General features: G+C 45.9%; 1 protein-coding gene across 1 annotated transcript; it reads right to left on the bottom strand.

Annotated features, from left to right (window-relative positions):
* Window positions 1-1545: 1545 nt before the first annotated feature.
* On the bottom strand, window positions 1546-22921 carry PHYSODRAFT_326275 (hypothetical protein; the record flags this gene model as incomplete). The annotated part of the gene is made up of 16 exons (XM_009522215.1): window positions 1546-1628; window positions 2395-2686; window positions 10168-10309; window positions 14322-14439; window positions 14655-14882; window positions 14967-15342; window positions 15540-15929; window positions 16068-16408; window positions 16510-18358; window positions 18410-18535; window positions 19271-19384; window positions 19441-19806; window positions 20059-20598; window positions 21537-21669; window positions 22424-22549; window positions 22629-22921. The coding sequence occupies 16 exons, from the start codon at window positions 22919-22921 to the stop codon at window positions 1546-1548; spliced, it is 5517 nt and encodes a 1838-aa protein (XP_009520510.1).
* Window positions 22922-23009: the final 88 nt, after the last annotated feature.

The following is a 23009-nucleotide window of genomic DNA, read 5'->3' as shown; positions in this document are numbered from 1 at the left end:
TCTCATGATGGACCAGATGAACCTACGTCATGGTCCCATTCAGGCCAAGTACCTCAATATTTATAGGAGGTCGCAACCAACACGAATTTAGTAAGAGGACTTGCCGTTTTCTTCTGGTCTGCTAAAGCGGTTTGTAACTTGTTGTGTCGACGACATTCTATACATCTTCCAAACATGTCCCCGACGCTAGTGCAATCCAAATATGGTTTGCACGCCAGTATAAATGCTGACCGCAGCAGTGGCAGGAAGAAGTAGCCCCTCACTCACTTTGCTTTTTCTCCCTCAAATATTCCAGTCCTCAAATGAAGCCTACACGCTCCGGCTCTACTTCACCAAGCAATCGCCAGCACACGCTTTTGGTTTGCCATGAATTGAAACTGCTAAGTCGGAACTATTATTGATTTGCTTGAACTGGACGACGACCGCCTCTAAATTAGATACAAGAGACCTCAACGCTAATTATAATATTAGAGTCGAATGCCACAACGGTCCATCGCAAACTAAATTTGAGTATATTAAGGCTTGCGATGGGCCGTTGTGGTCCATGATGTCTTGCAGCTATAGGGTCGACAGTACTGTCACAAGACCCAACACCGAGAACTATCCCATGTTAGTTTCAACAAGTTTCAATAAGCCTGGCAACCAAAGTGAAGCACCCCCGCTGTCCTGATAGCATTGGGGCACATCGGCTATTCTCAGACACTATTATGTTAGATGTCTCAATACAAACTTCATGCCCATTGAAAACATCTGAAATTCAATTTCAGCGTTGAACTATGCAACACATACTGTAAACTTTTTTCTAACGTATACTGCATGCCCTCTAATAGCTTTCCAATGTGTACCCACCGTGACATACTAGTAAAAAAACGGGCAACATTTGTGTGGCATTTTATTTTTTCCCTTTTTTCTCAATAACGTTATTTAATAGTTAAAAGAAAAAAGAATTTGGGAGTCAAACGTATTTACTGTTAAGTTACGGTATCTACGGTACTACGATCACTTCCCCGTACCGAATACCCTCATGCGGTATGAATGTGTCGCGGCACGATTCCTTGCCGTATTTTTGTATTGTAAGTTTGGCATTGCCATCATTTAAAAAGTATTCAAATGTTGGCCAATTGAATAAACCAACGGAGCCAAAACCGACCGGCGATTGCTCGAGGCTTGAGATCACTATTAATATGACTGCAAGGATGGAAGAAGACGCCGTTGCAAAACCTAAATATTCGAACTTCAGCGGCAATTACAATGTTGTTGTTCCACAAGGGGTACAGCAAGGACATGTGTGGTCCAAGATGGTTGTGGTGTTGCCAAACCGCAGAGGCGGTAGCAAGTATAGCCGGGTAGTACAAAGTAAAGACGGGGGCGAAGCTAAAGGAACCGGCGCGGTCATGCAGGTCCTGGCGGGTCTTGGTCCCACTTCCTTCTCGATGCATGGCCACTTGGCCTCCATTTCAGATTTTGCTTCTTGTCTGCTGGGTGGTCGAGTTAAAACAGACCGCAATGTGGGTCGATCGACTACTGCTGCTGCAGCTTCTCGCTCTACTTGCCACCCACTCCGAAAGCCTTCGTCACGGTCGAGTTCTCCACGCACAGCCAGATCCTGCCACCATTGTATCGTCGAGCTACAAGGCCTGTCGAGAACTTGAGAGTAGTGGGTCGCGGCACATTACGCCGGCAGTTATTTATTTTCCCCATTTCTTACCGTAATTACTAACTAGACTCGTTCAAGAGCACACCTTCATAAAATTAGTAAATAAATCGACAGCACCTCGAGATAGCTCCATATTGCTTAAAGAGCTTTAAACTATCAGAACGAACCCCATTCAGTCTTCATCTCGAATTTGAATCAGCTCGACTCGCAATAATTACTGGCACATTGCGACGTCATTTTCATCATTAATATTTTTCTCAAAAAATTAAGAGGCTATGTATATAGATACCCACACATAGAACATGACGATCGAACTGTCTTTCGGAAAATACAAAGGTCAATCAATTGAGGATGTATTCAAGAATGATCCTGGATACTGTCGTTGGATTCACAACCAACCCAGTCTCAACATTAGCGAGGAAATGAAAATCTTTCTTCACTCAAGATTCCTAAATAACGATAACTCCTATATGATGACGTGGGGTAAGTATCGAGGCAAATCTTTACAGCAGATCAACAAATTGGATCCAGGCTATCTCGATTGGCTAAGAAAAAGTCAATGCGTGATTGACAAGTGTCCAAAGCTACTCAAGGAACTGAACTAAAAAATATCTTCTTCTTTTTTACTTACGCTGTAGTGAAGTCTAGAACCTCCCCGGTTAGTCTATCGAACGTTAGTTCCTGTTCGCTAATTACGAGGATCAGCATATTCACACCTTGGCATCCGGCGTTCGTACCTTGGATCTGAATAGCCTGAGGTACATCGCGCTCAGTCAGGCGACTGACATCGGCAATAAGCATGCGGTTTGTGAGCGACCACGTCTGATAGTCAAGTAGACCACTTACGAGCTCAGGGGTTAGATCTCCGTTAATCGCTGAAATCTTAGCAATTTCGTTGGTAAAGTGGTGGAAATCATAGTCATGACTGATATCGAACACCTGAGTCGAGCCAATACGAACGTTAAAGTTGCGAATCGACGACCCGGGCTGAAGCGTGTATGGAGAGCTATCGAAGGGGCTCTGGAACTGCTGAACAGTAGCAGAAGCAAAATTGTTTGTTCCGCGAATGGTAAAAACACAACATATTTCGCGTTTTTAACACTTGCCGATAGCTGTAGATCGAAAGAAGCATTTAGTTGAGTCGAGGACTTACCAATACCAGCACGCTGGTAAAACCACTGTGCGTAGCAGTCATTTTAGCGAACCTTCTTAACCGGCTTAGAGATAATAGCTTGAGGGTTCTCAAGATGAACGAAAGGGACATACAAACGAGCAGTAGTAAAAGGCATGTATGTACCATCGATGGTAGGTTCAAGAGCATTTACAACCGCTCCCCAAGCAACACTAAAGCCAGCAGATGCGGCAAGCACACCACTCATCGGATTACCGGTAGCAGAAGCGGCAATCATGACCGGACAACTATTACCAGACGATAGAGTAGTAGAGGTTAGCGACAAACCCTTTGAAGCATCTACCGCGACTACAGACGTTCCATGATTCACACGGAAACGCAGGCGAATTTGAGGGTTAGCCATCAAGTCAAGCTCACGGAAGATAGGATGCAGATCGGTGAGCTTAATCTTAAGCATGTAGTTCCACGTTCCCATGATTGCGTTAGCAGCAGTACCACCAGCTACGAAAGCTCCACGCGAGGTCTGGTTAGAAATGGTAGTCGATGCAGCAGCACCACCTACCGACGGCCACGAGCTGGAGAAGTCAGCGCCAGCCGTAGGAGGATTCGATAGAAGGCGCTTAACAAAACCATCATTTGGAATAGTTGCACCACCAGGAGGAGCCGAGACAGCAAAGGAAGACGAGAATGCCATGGTGTTTGAATATCCATCACCACTGGTAGATGTGGATCCAGAACTGTATGATACCGACTGAGCAGCGTCAGGGTACAAGAACGATTCAGCTCTGTGCTTTTCAACGTACTGAGGGCTGTAGCCAGTCTGAGCACGAACGTTGTTCCAAAAGAGCTTGTAGTCAGCCATAGAGACGATAGTCTTTCCGTTGAGTTCCAGACTCAGACTATCAATAACGTTCCAATTTCCGCATTTTAGAGTAGCACATAGACGATTGCCAGCGGCAGTTTGAGCAGTGCAACCATTCTTCATTGAGACCTTGAGTTCCAGACTCAGACTAGCACATAGACGATTGCCAGCGGCAGTTTGAGCAGTGCCACCATTCTTCATTGAGACCTTGTAGGGAAGCATAATGTAGGCATCACGAAGGCTTGCGAAGCCCTTGGAACCGTTAAGCTGAGCCGTAGCATCGATAGTGATGACACCATTCTGGTACGAACCCTGATTTAGGTCAATAACGTGCGGTACACGCTTGCTCGAAGATACCTTGATCTCCGGGTCGCTCTTAAGCGAGCTCTGGTCAAGTACTGATCGGATAGTTGAGTTTCGCTCATCGTTGAATCTATATGGATCCTAATATAGCTTGATAAAATTAAATATTATGTCGCACCTCATCAAGCCAATCACCTCAGATCATGATCTCATCGAACTCGCTGAGAAAATGAACGTTCAACTCGATAATATATTCGAATCAAATGAGATAAAGTCCCATCTCCCCAAGAAAGGGTCATTTCTGATTCTACTTCGCCCTCCTAATCTTGAGGTAGGACACTGGACGGCGGCTCATAATGGTGAATTCTTCGATAGTATGGGGGAAGGACCACCAAAGAAGTATCGTATCGATCGATACAACACCAAGCAATACCAAGGAACCTATGGCGATTACTGTGGAATATGGTGCTTACTTTGGCTATATTGCAAGCAAAAAAAGAGAATGGATCTGCTAGATCGATTTAAAGACTTAAACTTGACTATTTTGAGCTAGCCAATGCTGATGTTTCAGAGATCTTTGATGTGCGCCTTTATGTTTCTAAACGTATTGTCCACCGCATTGGCACTGAATCTTGATACTGGTAGATCCTTTGTTTGATACTCCATTATGAATCCATTGTAGATGGCGCTCGCTTCTGAAGTGGAGTGCTTTCGAACATGTTTGATACTTTCCACCGCATTGACATTCGATTGTGGCCTTATGGTTATCGGGTCGCACGCGTCTGTTTCGATCATACTTATTATGATAGGCCTGGAGATCAGCCTTATTTTCCTGGTAATATTGTCTCTGAGCAAGCCTTTTTATTTGAAAAGAATGAGTTTTGTTAACGCATCTAAGTTTGGACATCCATAACTGTTCATATGCTTCGAGATGCTTGCGATCAACTACTTCATAATTCTTAATTGGTATTAGCTTAAAGTTTTCGATTCCATGATCTTTAAAGTATTCGTATATAGCAATATTATCATGATTTCCACTTAGCCACTTATTATAATCATTTTTGTGTTGCTGCCAACGCTTACGAGGCTCATTGAAAGTCGAACCTACATATTGAACGTCGCTCTCCAGGTGAATGATACGATAAATGCGGCCGATCATGATTAGTACAAATGTACGTTTATATTTATATCATAGCAGACTCCATTCAGGATTAAATATAATTCAGATTCTATCTCAAGAGGGTAAAAATAATCATGACTTTTAAAGAGTTAGAAGTATCCGTATCTGTTCCCGAGTCGAAGCTCAAGAGAGCATTCAAGACAGGGACATTATCATTATCTAAAGATGAGCTAAGTGGTTCTGGAGCTACACTTCATCTTCACCCAGAGTCATATGCGAAAGCTCTTCGGGCTCGCAAATCTGGTAAAGGAACACGTTTGGCCATCACAAAAAAGGAGATTGGCTACCCGTTTAAGCATATGCAAGGAGGTGGCATGTATGGTTCGAGCATCTGGTCCAAAGTATGGGGAGGGATCAAGTCTGCATACAAATTTGCTAAGGATTCAGGTCTACTATCCAGAGCCGTTGATGCGGCGGTTCCTGCTTTAGCTACTTATGCTGGTCACCCAACGGCTGCTGTTCCAGCCAGAGCTGCAATCAAGTCCCTAACCGGCATTGGTATTTATGATTCCGATAGCGACAAGGAAGGAAGTCGCGTATCAATGGCTGACGTAAAGAAGGCTGCAAAGAATGCTCTTGCATACACGAAGCGCAAGGGGGTCATCACCGACGCGGTCGATGCTGGAGAGAAATTCCTACTATCAAAAGCTACCAAGCCGGAACATGAGGATCTAATCAGATCTGTGCGAAAGGAGGTTCGTCGCCGCTATGGTGTAGGCGTAGCAAAGAAACGTCCAGCGAAGGGCTCGCCAGAGATGAAGGCTAATATGGCTGCGCTCAGGGCACGTCGTAAGACTGGTGGTTCGTTTACGTTGTAGCCGCCCTAAAAAAATACTCTGGATGTCTTATTTTTTTGGACGAATCAGAAACATGATGGATACCGACGTATCTCTGAAAATCACTTTTTTATCATTTTGGTTATGGATACTGAGTGTAATACTAGCTCGAGCGCCATTATGACAGTTCATCCACGCATACTGGCTCGGTTTGTATGAAATGACCTTTCCAATAGCGGCATCACCTCTATCGAAAGCACTGACAATATCACCAGAAGCCACGTATTCGTTTTTGATCAGATCGCAACGTACAATGTAGGAACTGGTGGGGTGAATCTGAGGAATGATGTCGATAGCTGAGCACTTGCAACAGTAGCTGATGTGGATGGGGTATGTACCCGCTGTGAGACCAACTACTTTACCGAATTCAGCATTATCGATGATCAGTCGAGGAACGCGAGTAGTAGTCGGCAATCCAGTACCACCAGAGGAGTATAAACCGGAGGTAGGTCTGGTCCATGTTCAACCGGTAGTTGGTAGAGTTGTAGGTGTAGGAGAGAAATCAAGCTGACAAGCGTAATAGACACTGTTAGCACTCATTTTGATATAGAATACGTTATTCCCCGACGGATCGATTAGATACGCCCCAGCATTGACAAGAGCAGTCTGAATGCTTCGGTTGATATCGTCATATTAATAAATACCATCAGGGAGGGATACACTGATTGTGGATGTAGTTGCAGCGGTAGGTACTTCGATTTTGAACGTTGTGTTCTGAAATTGCATTAAATCAATGTTATATTCGCTGTTATCCATCGAAATCGATTGAATGTCACATACTACATCGCGGAAGTCAGCCGCCGATCCGGGAAAGGAGTATTTCCAGGCTGAATTGGTTCCATTTTGTACCAGATTGGTGCTGTCGAGTTTGATAAAGCTGGACATATTGATTATATGTTTGTAGGCATATTTTTGTTTGATAAATTGGAATTAGTCCTCGATACGAATCGGTCTATCGAAGTTATACCTGATCTGACCCTTGACCGAATCAATGAAGAGCGCTTGGCCCTTTCGCTCCGTGGCTTTGTTGTAATAATAGACGATTGAACGCTCATCTACTCCCTTGATATTAAAATCTTTTACAACCATCTGGAGGTCTTGCTTAGAATTAGCTTTCAGGATCGCTACGTACTCTGAGTTCAATCTGATCATCTTGTCCGTTGCGAAGTAGCTGTGACTCAAGAAGATGGTTGATAGCTTAAAGTGGCGCCCTCTAGGGAAGCAATGTGAGAACAAATTCTTCTGAAGAAGGTTATCGTTGCTGTAGTCATCGATGATGACGAGCTCAGGCTTATTGGAATTAATTGGTGTATGACGTACCCATTCAACACTCGGAGGCGAGTCAGGGTCGGTGAATGTGATAAAGCCATCAAGCTTATCACGAAGATACTCATATAACTCCTGGTGAGGATTACAAGCAATGATCGTTAGATGAGCAAATACGTGAGGAGAATGCTTGAGGATGAACATACATAAGTTGTTCTTCCCTGAGAACGATGGCCCCAGAACCACCATTCTAAACAGCGCTTTGATGTCAAGTGCTGGAATATCACCCATCGAGGCGCTTTTGAATTTTTTAGGGATTGAAGCTCCGAAATCTGGAATACCGCTCATGATTGTCGTCTAAACTATATAGGATCAAACAAAGATGAGTTCAGGTTTTTCTTATCCTAGCCCGATATTCACATCGCCGATTTATAATCCGGCATTCTTTCTCCAATTGGATGCCAGCGGGTTTCTAACGTATGACTATGCTCAGACTCTTTATCTGAACAAGTATGACTATCGCTTGACGTACATTACCGGTGTCTCTCAAGGCGTAGCATCACCTGGTGTAGCGCTTGTCCCTGGCAGTGGTGGGAACATCAGCGGTCTTGGAGCACTAAGCTGTAGTAGCCTAACTGTTAATGGTGCTTCCGTTTCAGGCGTACCAACGTATGTAGCTGATGTTACTCCAGGTACTGCCGCTATCAACAAAGCTCTGGTGCTTGGTGCATCAGGTGAAATTGCTACTATTAGTAGTTTGACGGCAACGTCGATTACTGGCACGCTGCAGACAGCAGCTCAGCCTAATATTACTAGGTTAGGCACGCTATCGTCCCTCACCGTGAGTGGAAACATATCTGGTACATTGGCAACTGCTACTCAGACCAACGTAACTAGTGTAGGGACACTCTCGTCGCTTACCGTGAGTGGAAACATCAATGGAACGCTAGCGACGGCTGCTCAACCAAATATCACCAGCTTAGGTACGCTTACTGGATTGACTATCGGAGTCAGTTTAACCTTTACTGGTGCAAGTCGATCCATTACAGGTCTTAGCTCGCTAACTGCAACTAACATTACTGGTACGCTACAGACTGCTGCTCAGCCTAATATAGCATCGTTAGGTACTCTAACCGCTGTAAATTGCTCGGGTAATGTATCGGGTACGCTAACAACAGCTGCTCAGCCCAACATTACCAGCCTAGGAACCCTGGGCTCGCTCACAGCGACGTCGATAACAGGAACGCTACAAACCGCTGCTCAGCCTAATATTACTAGTCTAGGTACTAGACTCTTATAGTAGCATCTCATCAGGTATCTCATCTCTAACGTCAACCAATCTGATATCCACTACTTCTACCCAATGTCAGATTGCGGCCGGGACATCATTTACATCAACAACGCGTGCCTCTGATTTTAATCTCATGATTCGTAATCAAAGCAATACGGTTGGCGCTCAGGCCGGATTATTGTTCACGATTGAAGGTACTAGTGATATGACAACGTACACCCCTAGCGTTAATCTATATTGTACTAGAACCGCTACGAGTCTTCAATATTCAATGGCTGATTTTGCAATCAGTACACGGTCAGGAGCTAATGCATTATCACCAATGACTGAACGTATGAGAATCACTCAAGCAGGATACATTCGCTTTGGATCAGCTGCCAGTACTGCAAAAATAGAAATAGTTTCGAGCGCGAATTTACTAAGCGGGTCTTGGCAACGCGCAATGCGTATAGCCAACGATGCTACTACTCCAATCGAATTTGAAATTCAGGTATACAACGATGTCGCGGGAGGAAGTAGTGGTGTAGCTCTAGGCACCACTACGAGCGACCCGCTAAGGTTCATGGTTGGAAACACAACTCAAGCTTATCTAAACAGCTCAGGAAGACTGGGAGTTGGTATGAGTACATGGTCGCCAGAAGCATCCATTCACTCAGGCGGAGAGGTATGGGCGAATAATTTCATGCACGTAAAGGGAGGTGGCGATGGATTTGCTAGGTATCGATTCAATTGGTCTCAGACTGACTATCCAGCGATTGGAACTGATTCAACCGTAGGAGCTATCAGGTTGGGAAAATGCGATGCTAATTACGCGTGGACAGCCTATGTCCCGGTGCGTGGAGGAAGCTATACCAATGCAAGCGATGAGAGGTTGAAGGCGGACATTGTAGACTGTCCCTATGGTTTGGCAAGCCTTATGAGAATGAGACCTAGAAAATTCAGGATGGTTCAAGAGCAGACTGTCCATGTTGGCTATATCGCGCAGGAGCTGTATAGGGTCATACCAGAAGCAGTAGATATCGGAGCAAACGATGAGCTTAATCCGGATGGGTTTCCAGTCTCAAAGCTGAACACAATGAGTTGAGAGCGATTATGTCTGAGTAAATATAGAATGGTATCTGTCAAACCCAGTTCGTGGCGAAGACCGCTTGCCCTCAGACTACTAACGCTAATGTCGTTGATACTGATCAACTACAATGTGATCGAATTGTCGAATTCTACGAGAGGGTTATATATGGTATTGGCTCAGGGATAATTTCGCACCGATAAATATAGAGCAGATCTTGAGTACTTCGTTGTAATAGAGTATGATGGGCTGCGGACCAAGTACAACGATCAAAAAGAACCTGACTAACCCTGAAACTGGCCAAGTCATCGGTTCAATAACGATGCACGCTGCAGTGGTTTCGATAGGGAATAATGCTTATATCCCAATGTACAACGTACATAGTGGCAAGAATGCTGTCGTGGCTATCGATATCGGAGATAAAAAAAATCAGACTCTATCGAGAGAAGAAAACAGACGTAGACATCTAAGTATATCCGCACTGCTCTATAGAGCAAATGTCTTCACAGACTTTGACTTTTTTTGGCTGGTAAGCCCAGACTCGGCCGCCTTCCGTTTGGGTAGATGCCTCCACTTTCTTGGTCGACTTGTCGAGGTCAGTAGCCCACACAGCGGCTTGGGTCTTCTGGGGACGATCATGAATGATGAGGTTCTTCATGATAGCTTTCAACTCAGCGACGTTGAGGTCGCTATTGTCACCATAGCTGCCTCCGGAACTGGATATAATACGCGAGTTGAAGAAGAACATGGTTTTATAATAAACGGGTGATAATATCTTTGAACTCTTTATCATCAATCAGTCGATTGCTGTACATATCCACCATGAGAGACTTGAGCTGCTTGATGATACTGGGGTTGTCATTTCCGAGTTGTAGCTCTCCTTTTAGCTTATCGTATTCAGCCCTAAGCGTATCTAGAGGATCCACTAACTTATCGTGGAAGCTGTATTGGAGATGAGTAATCAATATAACCTCCTTGAACAGTTTCTTATCTTCAACGCTGAGCTTATCGTAAGCGGATTGATCGATACGGTTCTTATAGACAAGTGCCTTGATCATGGCTTGGAGGCTATCACTGATTTCCCACTTAGGACCACATTTACGCCGATTCGGCTGAACGATCACGAGCTTTTTAGCATCAAGGTTGGGGATACGAATATACTTGCTTCCGATCTGCTTGTATGTGTAGGCTGACGGCGTTGCTAATCCTTGGATCTCATTGAGATTGTAGGTACAGCCTCGGCGAACTACACCTTCCAGCGGGGCAACACCTGCTCCGCGCAATCCTCGACCTTGAATCTTTCGTTTAACGCCACTGCCGGATACCTCGCTTGCCTCGGCGTATCGCTTAGCCTTCGTTTGATATATCGATTTTGTCGCCTTCATAGCTGATGTAGCTGCCTTCAACACCGATCTCGGTGCTTTTGAGTTATTCCCTCTAACAGCCTCTTTTGCTTCTTCATAGCGTTTCTGAGCCTCATCGTATGTCTGAAAAGCTGCTTCTGACTCATCATGAAGCTTTTGCAAGCTGTCATCGTATTCATACTCTTCAACGCTTTGCTGTCTAATATCGTGTACAGACTTTAGAATAGCCTCATTGAATATTTCAAGATTAGCATCCAGGTTTTTACGTCTTTTCTTATCAAGCTCCTTTTCTTCAAGTATCTTAGCTGCTTCTTCATCGCTCGATGGGAAGGGGTATTCAACCTCATTAAGATAGCGGTCCAAGTCCTCAACCCCGTTGAGTAGGGACGAAAAGGTATCCATCCACATGATATTCTTCATTAGCCCCTTCCAAGCTACACCACTCACCTGCTTGTGTGCTTTGTTTTCACGATTTATAATATTTAGGGGTCTAGACCCCGATGGCTGCCCAAAGTAGTATGATGGATGGGACTTAACAACACCGTTGATTTTCACGATTGGTTGTAGCCGAAATGGAATATCAATACTATTAGCGTGCAACTGGCTGTAGTAATCAGTTAAGATATTCTTGGCGTCGTTATCAGCGTTTGATAGGCTTGGGTCCATGTCTTCATCAATACCACTCATTAACCCATGCTGAGCTTCACCATTAGCTGGGGTAAAATCATTTATGTGTTTGGTTTCATTGCTACCAACTAGTTCTAACTCGAGGCCCCTGGCTTTAGTCATATATATTAATGAAAGATTGGAATGTCATTATCCAGTTCACTTTCTGAGTGATTGCTTGCTTCACATGATCGCTATCTTTCCCGTAAACGCTAATGCTATTGCCATTGATCCAAACATAGCCATCTTTGTCAATAGGAGAAGATTTTGCGGAACCATGAAGAATTGGTACAATCTTCTTTATCAATCCGTTAGATTCAAGGACTTCCCTATTTTTGCTAATTGTCCAAAATAATTTGAGCTTGCTGTCCATTTGATCGGATCTTGTGGATGTTCCAGTATCGAACACAAAACTGTCGTCAAGTCTCTGCTTAGAGCGGTTTGAATAATCTCCTTGAGGCATTGATTCTTTTTCTTTTTGAGTCAATATTTTGCCAAACCTGGTATGCGCTATTTTTGTCCTCTTTACCCATCTCATTACGTCGCTCCTTCTCATTGACGTATGCGAGGAATCTGACATCATTAATTAATACCTCACCAATATGTTCATACGTCTCAGACCAATCAATGCTCGGAACTAGTACATATTTTCTCAGTTTAATACTGTACACCATCCATCCCAATATAATACTTAGTAAGCTGCCGGCCGTTGGAAGCAATAGGGTGAATATTTAGTTCTGCAAGGATGGGGTAAACCTCGAAGATTTTAGCGACCGCTTCCTTTGACTTTGTTTGATTTTTCATCTCAGCATTGCCTTCGTCGAACAAATCTTCTTCGACGGGCTTTTGCGGCAGTGGACTATCAGGGCCAACACCAGCATCTGTCATTCTTGCACTATTATCAACTCCAACATCAGTCATATCGGGGCTCACGTGGACCCAACCATCACTGGTTTTGGGCTTAGCAGTACTGGAAGCATCAACGGACTGAGGCTTTGCAGTAGTCGATGCATCGTTCATTTCAGGTGTTGCATTAACTTCTGCATCTACCATTGTTCAGGACTCAGGGTTTTTTTTGGGAGTTTTCAATATTCAGACTTTTTTTTAACTCTTCCGGCGTAGCCTCGTTAGGGCCAACCGAAATATCAGACTGAGCGGATTGTGTTGATTTCTTTGGAACAGTAGTGATACCATTCGCGATATCGCTAGCCCATGATGCACCTTCGTACATAAGGCGCTTGGATTGGCTTGACGAACTCGGCGCTCAGCTCGTTCGAGTAGCTCCTGCCGCTTTTGCTCTCGTTGAGCGAGGGATGTAAAGTTGGGAAACATCGTCTAACTATATCATGGTAGTCATAAAAAAATATTAGCATCGATTAAATACATACTCACCAATAGCTTGGCATAACGGAGTCATGCCTAAATGGTTGATACGTATGACAGATACGGTTTCGCTCATTGAGGGGATAGATGTATCGATCCTTGATGCAATGAAACGGCACACCAAATATCGTTTCTAACTGGTCGCGGTACTGTAGATTGCACACGGTTTCCCGGAAATTGGCTACTGGGTCTAAATATCTGAGTTCATTTTTGATTCGACTAAACTCTTGAATTATCCACAGCTTTCTTCGGAGCTGTACAAGCTCACGTTGATTCTCTACGCAGTTGCAACACATTCTATATATGAAGTCATATATTTTTAAGCATTATTTTCGGAATATAGATTGATAGATATAGATGAGTCAACACTTACAAAGGATTGCTCTATTAAACTTATTTCGAAGCTAGTTCGACTCATTTTTTTATCGACTTCCAGTACTCATTCTCTAAGGTTGATCTCTTGTTCTTATTGACTAATCTAAGATTATCTTGTGGCTCCCAGGAGTCAAGTTCATTACCGACCCACTGAATGAGATACTTGTACTTGCCGGATCGCATCTTTTTGTGGTCTAAAATCTTCTCCACCTCTAAAATATCACCCCTGTTGATAGTAGCTTCAGATGTTTCTGCTTTAACAATTTTTAGATCGTTTGGCCCCTTGTAAAGAGTGTGCCCGTTTTCCGACTTGATTTGAATGCGGTAGCCATCAATACCTACCACCGAATACACAGCCTTAGACCATCTTGCTGTTTCTTTATCAAATGTTTTCTTTTTTAGTCGATACAAAACCTTTTCACCGACCTCGAACTCGTTTTCAATCCTCTCGGCTTCAGCCTGGTTGTGGACTAGTTCAGATTCAATTACCTTACCTTTAGCTTCGTTGGGGGTCATACCAATCGTCCGATGGGTCGTGCTGTTGTAGTTCTCAATAACAGCAGCTATGAGCTTCTGGGTTAGTCACTTTGGTTCGATTTTGACAAGGCGCTGCTTCAGAGTTCTATTGAAGCGTTCAATTTTACCCATTTCGGCGTGATCTCCAGGCTCATTGTTGAAATGATCAATTTTCTTAGTTTTGAATAATTTCTGAGCCTGTTGGTTCATGAATTCTGAACCATTATCGGTTGTGAGAATGTCAACCTTATGGAGGCGGACAAAAACCCTTATTGCTGCTAGTACGGTCGGGCCAGTTTTGTTGGTTAGTAGTTTTGCGTAGCCTAGCCGAGAGTTGACGTTGATCGCAGTCAAGATTGGTCTTTTCTCCCAAAACGCCAAGTCCATCTGCCACGAATTGGGGTTAGTCGATGCGACTTTGAACCTATCGTATCGCTTCTTCTGCTCCTGAAATCGCTGAATATCGCTCTGGTTTGAGTACCATTCCGTGACGATTTTCATCGTAATCTTCGGCTCCAGTTCTTTAGCCTTCTGGTATAAGGCTTGGGCACCCACATAGCCCGTTTTGGGGTCATAGTATAATATGGACAACAGCTGATCCATCGCTCTATATGGTTATAAAACAAAAAAATCCCCTGCCAGGTAGTTGCTTATATGTCGAGCGGTTCGGTGGTGATACCATCCGCAAGTACACGACGCTTGTCATAATAGTAGTTTAGAGCTGTTTTAGTCTGGGTGTACGTAATGATTGACTTACTCTCTTTACTGAGTCTAAACCCCTTGTTGGTGCCCTGTAGCGTGATGCGATCGCGAACAACTGATTCAAAGCCATCTGGGTTGAGGACGTCGCCATTGCGGCCACCACTCTGCTGGACTCCCTTCGCTGAAACCTTGACCTTGTAAGATTCGTCTGGAAGGTAGCCAATGTAGTTATTAGCGGACAGTGATACCATAGCATCACCAGACCACTCATCCTTGAACAAACCTGGCGTTCGGCGATCAAACTGAGCCATCTCTTCGCTATAATCACGTGGGAACCACTCGTACTTATGCTACTGAAAATGCTCACGAAGCTCGGGCTTGATACACTCAACGAATGGCTTCTCACAGCTGAACGCAATATAAGCCGAGTCTGTGTCCATTTCTTGGTACTGGAATTCCGAACGGTCGAAGTAGAAGTCAATGCAATCATAGTAGAATTGCAACATACGGAGCTTAGCGAGCTGATAGATTGCAATCGATAGACGAATTGGGTTCTTATTGTTGAACTTTCGCTTCTTCATAGTGAATTCACATGAATCATTCAGCTCTTCCATTCCATGGAAGGTGAAGTGCTCAATCTTGGCCTTGATTGCCTTATCGTCCGACTCATACCTGACCTCCTTGTGCTTGCTCATGTCCATGCCAGATCGACCAAACGCACTATTCCCAACCAGTTTCATCATCTCAGCAATCATAGCCTTATTATTGCTACCCTCACTAAGCGTTTTCAGCTTAGTCAACAAGTCTAGAACCAAATGAATCTTAGAATTGGTTGTCGAGTCATTCATGAATCTATCGATAATGAGCGCATCAAATGATTTGGGTTCGTAATGATTTTTTCCAACTCTTGGACTAAATCATCCATATCAGAGTCAGATACCTTCTCAATAATGATCTTACAGATGGATTTAACATTTTCATCACCCTCTCGTCGCGCGCTCGATACGGCTTCCATGAATGGTGCAAATGCCTTGTGAGAGCTAGCCTTGATGAAGCTGTAAGTCTTGGTGATCTCCATACCATGAGAAATGTACCATTTGAGTAGCGGTGCATAAATGAGGCTCTTCTCACCAAAGTAGCTCCCGATGAGTTTGCGAGCCGGCTTTGCTCGGTTTTGCTTGCGCTCCTCGTTGTACTCGAACATGTGCTGACCGATGACACTCCGATCGCTGCAGTCGATAAGGGTGTTCTTGAAAATTGGGGTCATTTCACTGAAGTAGGGTTTGAGGTGCTCTGGTGTACGGATATCACACTCGAGGAAGCCAAAGATCTTGTCATTTTTCAATATCATCGACGATCCCTGTGTATTCTTCGATGGTAGTCAACCGTCCACATGGCATCTCATTACCAAGAGCCCACAAATACAGAGCATTAGCATCGTAACCGACGATCTTTTTGCAGATCCTACCCCGTCGAATCTTGGTCTCGTTGCGTTCGCGTATCTGTTGAAGATGATAGAAGGACCACCAGCAATGTTCGCCTTCATCTTGGTGTAGATGTCCTTCTCCTCTCTATCGATACTGTACACCAACCTGTCTGAGTTGAATTCAAGTAGCTTCTTGTGGCGGAAGCCCTTTAGCGACATGTTCTTGCGAGCAACATTGCATCCCACACAGCTGATCAAGATATTACCATCGATGTGTCCGAGCTTGTTATTGATTCGGTCAGCCGAGGCAGTATCAGCTGTGAGTTGCTTGTAGCATAGCCCACACAGGTACTTTTGTCGCTCTAGCAAGTCGTTGAGGTGTTCTAGCGTCATATTGAATTCACGATCGGCATCAGCATCCTGGGTCTTATATATCCACTTAAACGACTAGCGGGAAAGTCAAACACTTCAGCAGGCTCCGTACTTGGTTGCTGGAGGTTGTTGAAGCACGTCTGATACATGAATTTCTCAGAGAGACCAGGTAGCAACAAACCATCAGTGAACATATCAAGTTCGAAACGTTTGAATAGTTCTCGCTGGGCTTTGATGGTCTTGATGAAGGGTACTACATCGAGGTTGTTGTACCAAATGAGTAGATCCTTGATTGACTTCATGCCATAGTGTTCCCAGACGAACTGTACCCGCACATAGTCCTCATCGCTGATGCTAGTGCTACGAAGAGCACTGTCGAACGCCGACTTAGGAGGGACTTCCGGCTGACTGAGTACGTCAAATGAAGTAATGTACTCGTACGGGAAGATGCCTTTTCCTAGGCCACAGACGCATCGAATCTTGTCATCGCACTTGCACTCACCGAGATATGTCGACAAGTACTTTGCATAGCTGGTGCCTGCCGGAACATAGTTGCTGATGTCAAGCATTTTCATGTCTGACGTGGCGATGCACATGTAGCTAGGGTTCTTGATGACTGATGTGATGTTGTCAGTACCGATGACTGCAAACAGGTCCGCCTTGATAAGGTTGATGTCGTAGCGTCCAGAGTTGAATCCGAATACTGGTACCTGACCAATGCACTGCTTCAGCTTGCCATAATGCGAGCGCTTCTTACCGAATGTGAGCTTGCTGTGGAAATCGAAGAAACAAGCAAACTCCCCGTTCTGAATCCAAACATTGACATCATTCGTCTTGTACGTCTTACCCAAGTCTAGACCAGGAACCTCAGCGTCAGTCAAACCATGGACGTTGATGATTTTGCGGAGCAAAGACTCGTACTTCGAGACGTTGTACTGCTGAATCTTAGCCGCAACTTTCTTGATGTACTGGAACATATCCTTGAGCAACTTCTTCGGGTCATCGCTGACACAGCATCGCACCTCCTCAGTCAAGCTGTCGGCCACGGAAACAGACACAGGAATGTGTTCGTTTGTGAAGATAGTATTCTCTCCGTTTTTGACACCCGTAGGCTTGAGGATAGCCTCAAAATCATAGACAATGAAGTGATCGATGTAATGGTCAGCATCCTTGATGGAGTACTTAGTCAGCATGGAACGAATGCTGTTCGGAGCGGGTTGGTAGATGGTTGGCTGAGCTGGGAACGATTCGATGTTCACGAGTTCGCATTGGTTCTTAGTGTGGTTGCGTAGCTTATCAGAGCTAACAAACACCATCTCACACGTAGAGCATTGGTACTTCTGCTGGAGCATATCAACGTTCGTGATGTAGAGAGCGTGATTCTCGTGCGACAGGATGTTGATCGAATCATAGTCCTTGTCCGAGCAGCGAATGCATTCAACCTTGCCCGTCTCAACATCCATGTTGAAGACGTTGATGTTCAGCTTGAAGCACTCCTCAAGCCCATCGAATTGGAGAATGTCGATAGGCTTGAAATTGCGGAACCGACCCAGAGTGTAGGTGATCTCTTTGTACGAACAGTACTGCTTGAAGGCTTGTTTCACCAGAGCCTGGATTCTGCGAGGATCCTTCTTGGCTCCCTCCTGCTTGTGAAAAGCAATGCAGTGGAAGTCACACTTGTTGTTCGTCTTGGGGAAGTTGATGACGTGCTTGTTATCACGAATCGCCTTAGGAATGACAGCCTCGCCATCACCCAGAGCATGGTCGCGTTGGTAGATATAGATTTTGAAGCCAGTAATCCCCTTCACCATGTACCCGGAGCTGGGGTAGTTGAGCTTGTCAGCCAACTCCATGGAGCGAATCTCCGAGATCACCTTCTTACGAATATCAGCCTTGCTGTTGATAGCTACAGGAGTGCTAAATACAGACGTGTTGCTAATATTCGGGTGGAAGTAGCGAGTCTCGCTGTCATCAGTTCTGCTGACAAGCTTCTATCCAAGGGCGATGTTGACCTTGAAGGCAGACTTCTGGGTTGCGAGCACGTTCTCGAGCTTGTCGTAGAACTCAGCAGGCTGAATTCCCTCGTAGAGGTGCGACTCCATGTTCTTGCCTTGGTAGAAGCGGTACTTACTGTCTTCCTTGAAATCAGCAGCCACATTCTTTTGGAGCTTGCCTAGACTGATCTGGTACTGCTTCGCTACCAATTTTTGGTTGGTGGGGTGGGAAATGTTGCTAATGTATACCATGCGCCCCGTCTTGCCGCGTACCTTAATACGGTAGCTGCTACCCCATCGGATTGGGTTAATATTTAATCTCTGAAGACCTTCAAGCTCGTATGCGAACATTGCTATATATCGGTGGCTATATTATTCTCCGAAAAAAGGACTTTATAATATTGGGTCTTGTATCAGGATTGACTTTATATCATAGGCGACATTTTATCCGAGGAAAAAAAATTAATTAATTAAGTTCGGTTTCATTATTAAGTTCGACTTCACCATCAATAAGTTCGGTTTTGGGTTTACGCTTGCGAGCTCGAATCTGGTCTCTGTTCTTGTCATCGTTGTCTTTTTGATAAGATAAACGGGCTTCGCGTGTGCGCTGGTAGTAGCGCTTCTGCGCTGATTTGATTCGTTCCTTGCTAGCTTGGTATTGCTCAGGAGAGTACGCCATCTTTGTATATTACTAACTTTATATTTATCAGGATCAAAGTATGTCAAGAAATCAAATACTACTTCGAAGTATTTAACTCGGGAGCCACATTATTCCATTCAATCGACCGCAGGAGTCATATCCCAAAAGCTTCTCCAACGCTCCGCATTATCGTCGTGCTTCCACCTCATGCACAAACAAAATGTTTCTGGATCCTCCACGTGAACAAACGTCTTCATCATGAGCGGATCGTCCGTCCTGGTTGATCCTCCTTTCAAACGACTGAAAACGCGATCTGTGCACTGAGCATCCAGAACCTTCACGAAGACCTCGACCTACACGCAAATGTCAGTAAACTTACACACACCAGAACTACGCGCTCACACAGTACCTTGCGTCTGGTGCCAATGGATTGATTCTCTTCAACAGATCCGGGTAGCATGTTGACGATGGGAACCTCAATGCTCATACCGTCGAACCAACCATGCATTTCGCGAGAAAGCGCAAGCCTGTTGTTTGAGTCGCGATCGTACTTGGCGAATTCCCGTTTGTGGTCTCTGCTTTGCTTTCTCGACACCAAATGGCAGCTTTCTGCCTTGCCGTACGGTAGGAAGAACTTCTCGTCCTCAATCCGCTGAAAACGAAACTCGTCAGTCGATGAGTCCAGATTCGAAACGCTTGTAGTCAACGATATCGATGAAACTGTGTTTTGAGGAGATTCCGAATCGTCTGGAACGTAGTCGCAGTAGAAGACGCGCTGGAGATCAGTAGACACAGCGTTAGCTGGTGCAACACGCGTCTCAACAACCTGGTTAGTTAACGGAGAGCCCAGCGTTTGTGGCCCAGTCCTTAAGTCAGTTTCGAACAGCAAAGCAGCATCTTCTATAAAAGAAACAGAGTTAGCCCTCAATGAAGCAGTATTACGATGCAGCGACAGCATATAGAAGCACGTACTTGTCTCGAATAAAACATGAAAACACAATTTCTTGTCTTCATACCAAAACGCGACATTCTTGTTGCCGATGCAGCGCGTAGGATCGTAGTATCCAATGCGTAACGTCGCCATCCAGTACAGTTTGCAGCGAATCCCTTTCGTGTTCAGCGCGTTGTCAACGGATCCAGTGACAAGCCACAATCCAGTTTGTGCGTGTTCTTGCTCCGGAACCACCACCAGCACGTGGATCTGATCGGTAGAGGGTGGAGGCATCTCGTTCTTCTCGAACAACCAGTGCTGCAAAGTCTTCGTCGCCTTCATCTTCTCTCCATCGATCAACGCTTGAATGTCCTCATGAATCTTTCCGTCCTCCAGATCCAGCGCAGCTTGGTCGTCGTCTGGCAGCCACGCGCCGCGGCCCTCGTCTTTCTTCGCCAGGAAGAGCTGCAGGTCACCTGCATCGATGTCCTTCAACTTGTTCGTCTTCTCCGCCTTGATCGCCTTCTTCAAGTCTCCCGCCGACTGACCCGCGTCAATGTCCACAGGAAACGCACTGCCCGCCGCACCAACGATCGCGCAGAAGAGCTTCACCATCTTTCCTCGAGCCGGCAGATTCTGGAATGAGGAAGGAGGTAGAATTTCTGGCGTACTTAAGCGAACATGAAGGCGTGTGACATAGATTTTCAACCAATGATGAGACGCCACGTCGCGCTGGTCCGAACTACTAGTAAAATCTGCCGGCGTAATGTTCTATTGGTTTTATCAATGACTTGTGTCGAGATCGCATAACGAACGTCGTCTGATTGGCTAATATTCTCATCACTAAAGGGCAGTACTCACTCTGCGGGGCGCCAGATCCCATTGTCGTGCATCTTGGACGGGAACGGTGTCGAGGTAAGACGAACAAGCATCTATCGAACGAGCTAATGTGCTGCGTCATCACGACTAACGCCTTGTTAATGCTGTTAACCTCTATTTGGTGCTTCTAGTGCGCTTCCTGTGACGAAATGGCACACGCCTTGCCTCCGGGTTCGACTCGTGGATTGCCTACCGGATTCGTCGTAGTGTGGTTACTGCTCGCTCGGGCCGTTGCTTCGCCGCATGTGTAGGCGGCTTCATCGGCACATGAGCTATGCCGAGTTGGTAGAGATCGTCGGCTACACGTTGTGAAGTTGGTCGCTGCATTCTCGCCCCTGTACTTGCCTCCACACCAGCGACGATATGTCGGACCAGCACCGTCCATTCCGAAAACATCTTGCGGTTGGTCTTCGTGAAGTCAGATGGCTGCAGCGCCCGAAAAGGCGGGTATCCGGCAGCAGGGTGGCCAAGCCACCAAATACGCCACACACTTAGCGCATCTAGCTGTGGAAAGCAAAATCCTGCGGCATCCGATGAAAGCGCCCATCTGATTGCCATTGATAAACAATGCTGGTTGAACTTGATTGGGCTGCCTCTTGCTGAATGCGCTGCTGCGCCTGCCATAGTCCAGCCTCCTCTAGCAGTACACGGATCGTCGAGCTGAGGTTTTCTCGCGTTACACTTTGCTGACTCACGCATTTCTCGTCCAGTAGCATAGCAAATCCGTCCAGCAGTAGATCCGGGAGATGGTTCAGCGCCTGTCGCGTCTTCATGTGCTGCTCAAAAAGCTCGACGTGTGGGGGTATACCAGTAGGGCGCATCCACGTACTGCAACCGGTAATCAGCATGCGGAATCGCGAAAGATGTAGGAAGAAAGCAAAGCATGCTTCGGTAGCAGACCTTGGCGAAGAAAATCGGCGTGCGTCACCAGGGAAGCAAGGCACAGCTGGAGCACAGGTGCCACGTGTGCGTCGGCTTTCAATGCGGGAAACATTTGCTTGGTACAGTCTCGAATAAATTCGGCTTGCGGATCCTTGAAGTGAGGGGGCAACGCAGCAAATTGAGAGCTGTTTTGAGGCAGGCCAGCAACTACCCGCCCGAGATATTGATCACCAGCAGCTTCGTACCGAAATGAACACCACCTAGCGACCACCCGCATCTCAAACACACACTAACAATTGACGGACCACCGGTGCTGCCACTGCTAGCGTACGTAGCGACTCCTTTTCGGATGGAGTGAGTCCCGTACGCCTTTTCTCCCGTATCCTCGAGCATTCTCCCAATTGTCTTGCAAAATCTTGATTTCTGGTTGGAGCCCGGGAACAGTTTTCCAGGGACTAGCGTTGGGTTGGAGCCGAGATAGAGTCCGAGTGCCAGCACCCAGCAGCAGTCAGGCTGCGAAGGATTCGCGTAGATGTGCCGGGGGTCTTTGGGCCCAGATCCTTCTTGGTTTGTTTTGGTCTTGTGAAGGACGCACCCGACGCTGTCGTCTGCACACTGGAGATGTGAGATGTGCAGCGTTTCTACTGACTTAGAACGGCACATTAAATTCCACTGTGTTAGTAGGAATAGGTGTGCAAACCCGTTGTCACTCAAAGCTAGCGTGCGCTTGGCCAGCTCCCCGTACAGAGAGAGCGTCAGCGGCTCCTTGCCGACTCGACGCGAGCGCCCCGCTTGGTCTTCATCCGCCTCCACTCGCTTGAGCCCTCTGAAGAACGTTTTCATGTCGTCCAAGTACTCCGTCGGCACAGGTAGTCGCTTTTGGCGGTACAGATCTTTTAGCGCACTTCTGTGTCGACACTTTGACGCTGCCCGCATTCATTTTATGCAGCAGGAACGCTTCGAAGTGCGTAGGCAGGAACACGCCGAGGTTAAGGCTGCCGTCCTCGCAGAAGAATTCTTCGGCATCCTGCCAAGTGGCGCGAACCCAGGTAGATATGCCCTTTAAATAGCTTCGGTACGCCTTTTTCGTGTTGACGGCAGTGCAGGCACTTCGAACTTGGTCTCCATCGAGGCGACCACGGGACGGAGTCTGTAATACAGGTCCAGCAGTAGCAGGGAGGCACAGGTTGCTTGTCATCGTCAGCTGCTTGTTGTTGGTTGAGGGAGACAAATTGTGACAGACGCATTTTAAACCAATCAGAGTGGGTAAATTGGTGTAACGAGCA

Source organism: Phytophthora sojae (assembly GCF_000149755.1).
Source record: "Phytophthora sojae unplaced genomic scaffold PHYSOscaffold_2, whole genome shotgun sequence".
Lineage (NCBI taxonomy): Eukaryota > Oomycota > Peronosporomycetes > Peronosporales > Peronosporaceae > Phytophthora > Phytophthora sojae.
This window is presented reverse-complemented; position numbering and strand designations above follow the sequence as displayed.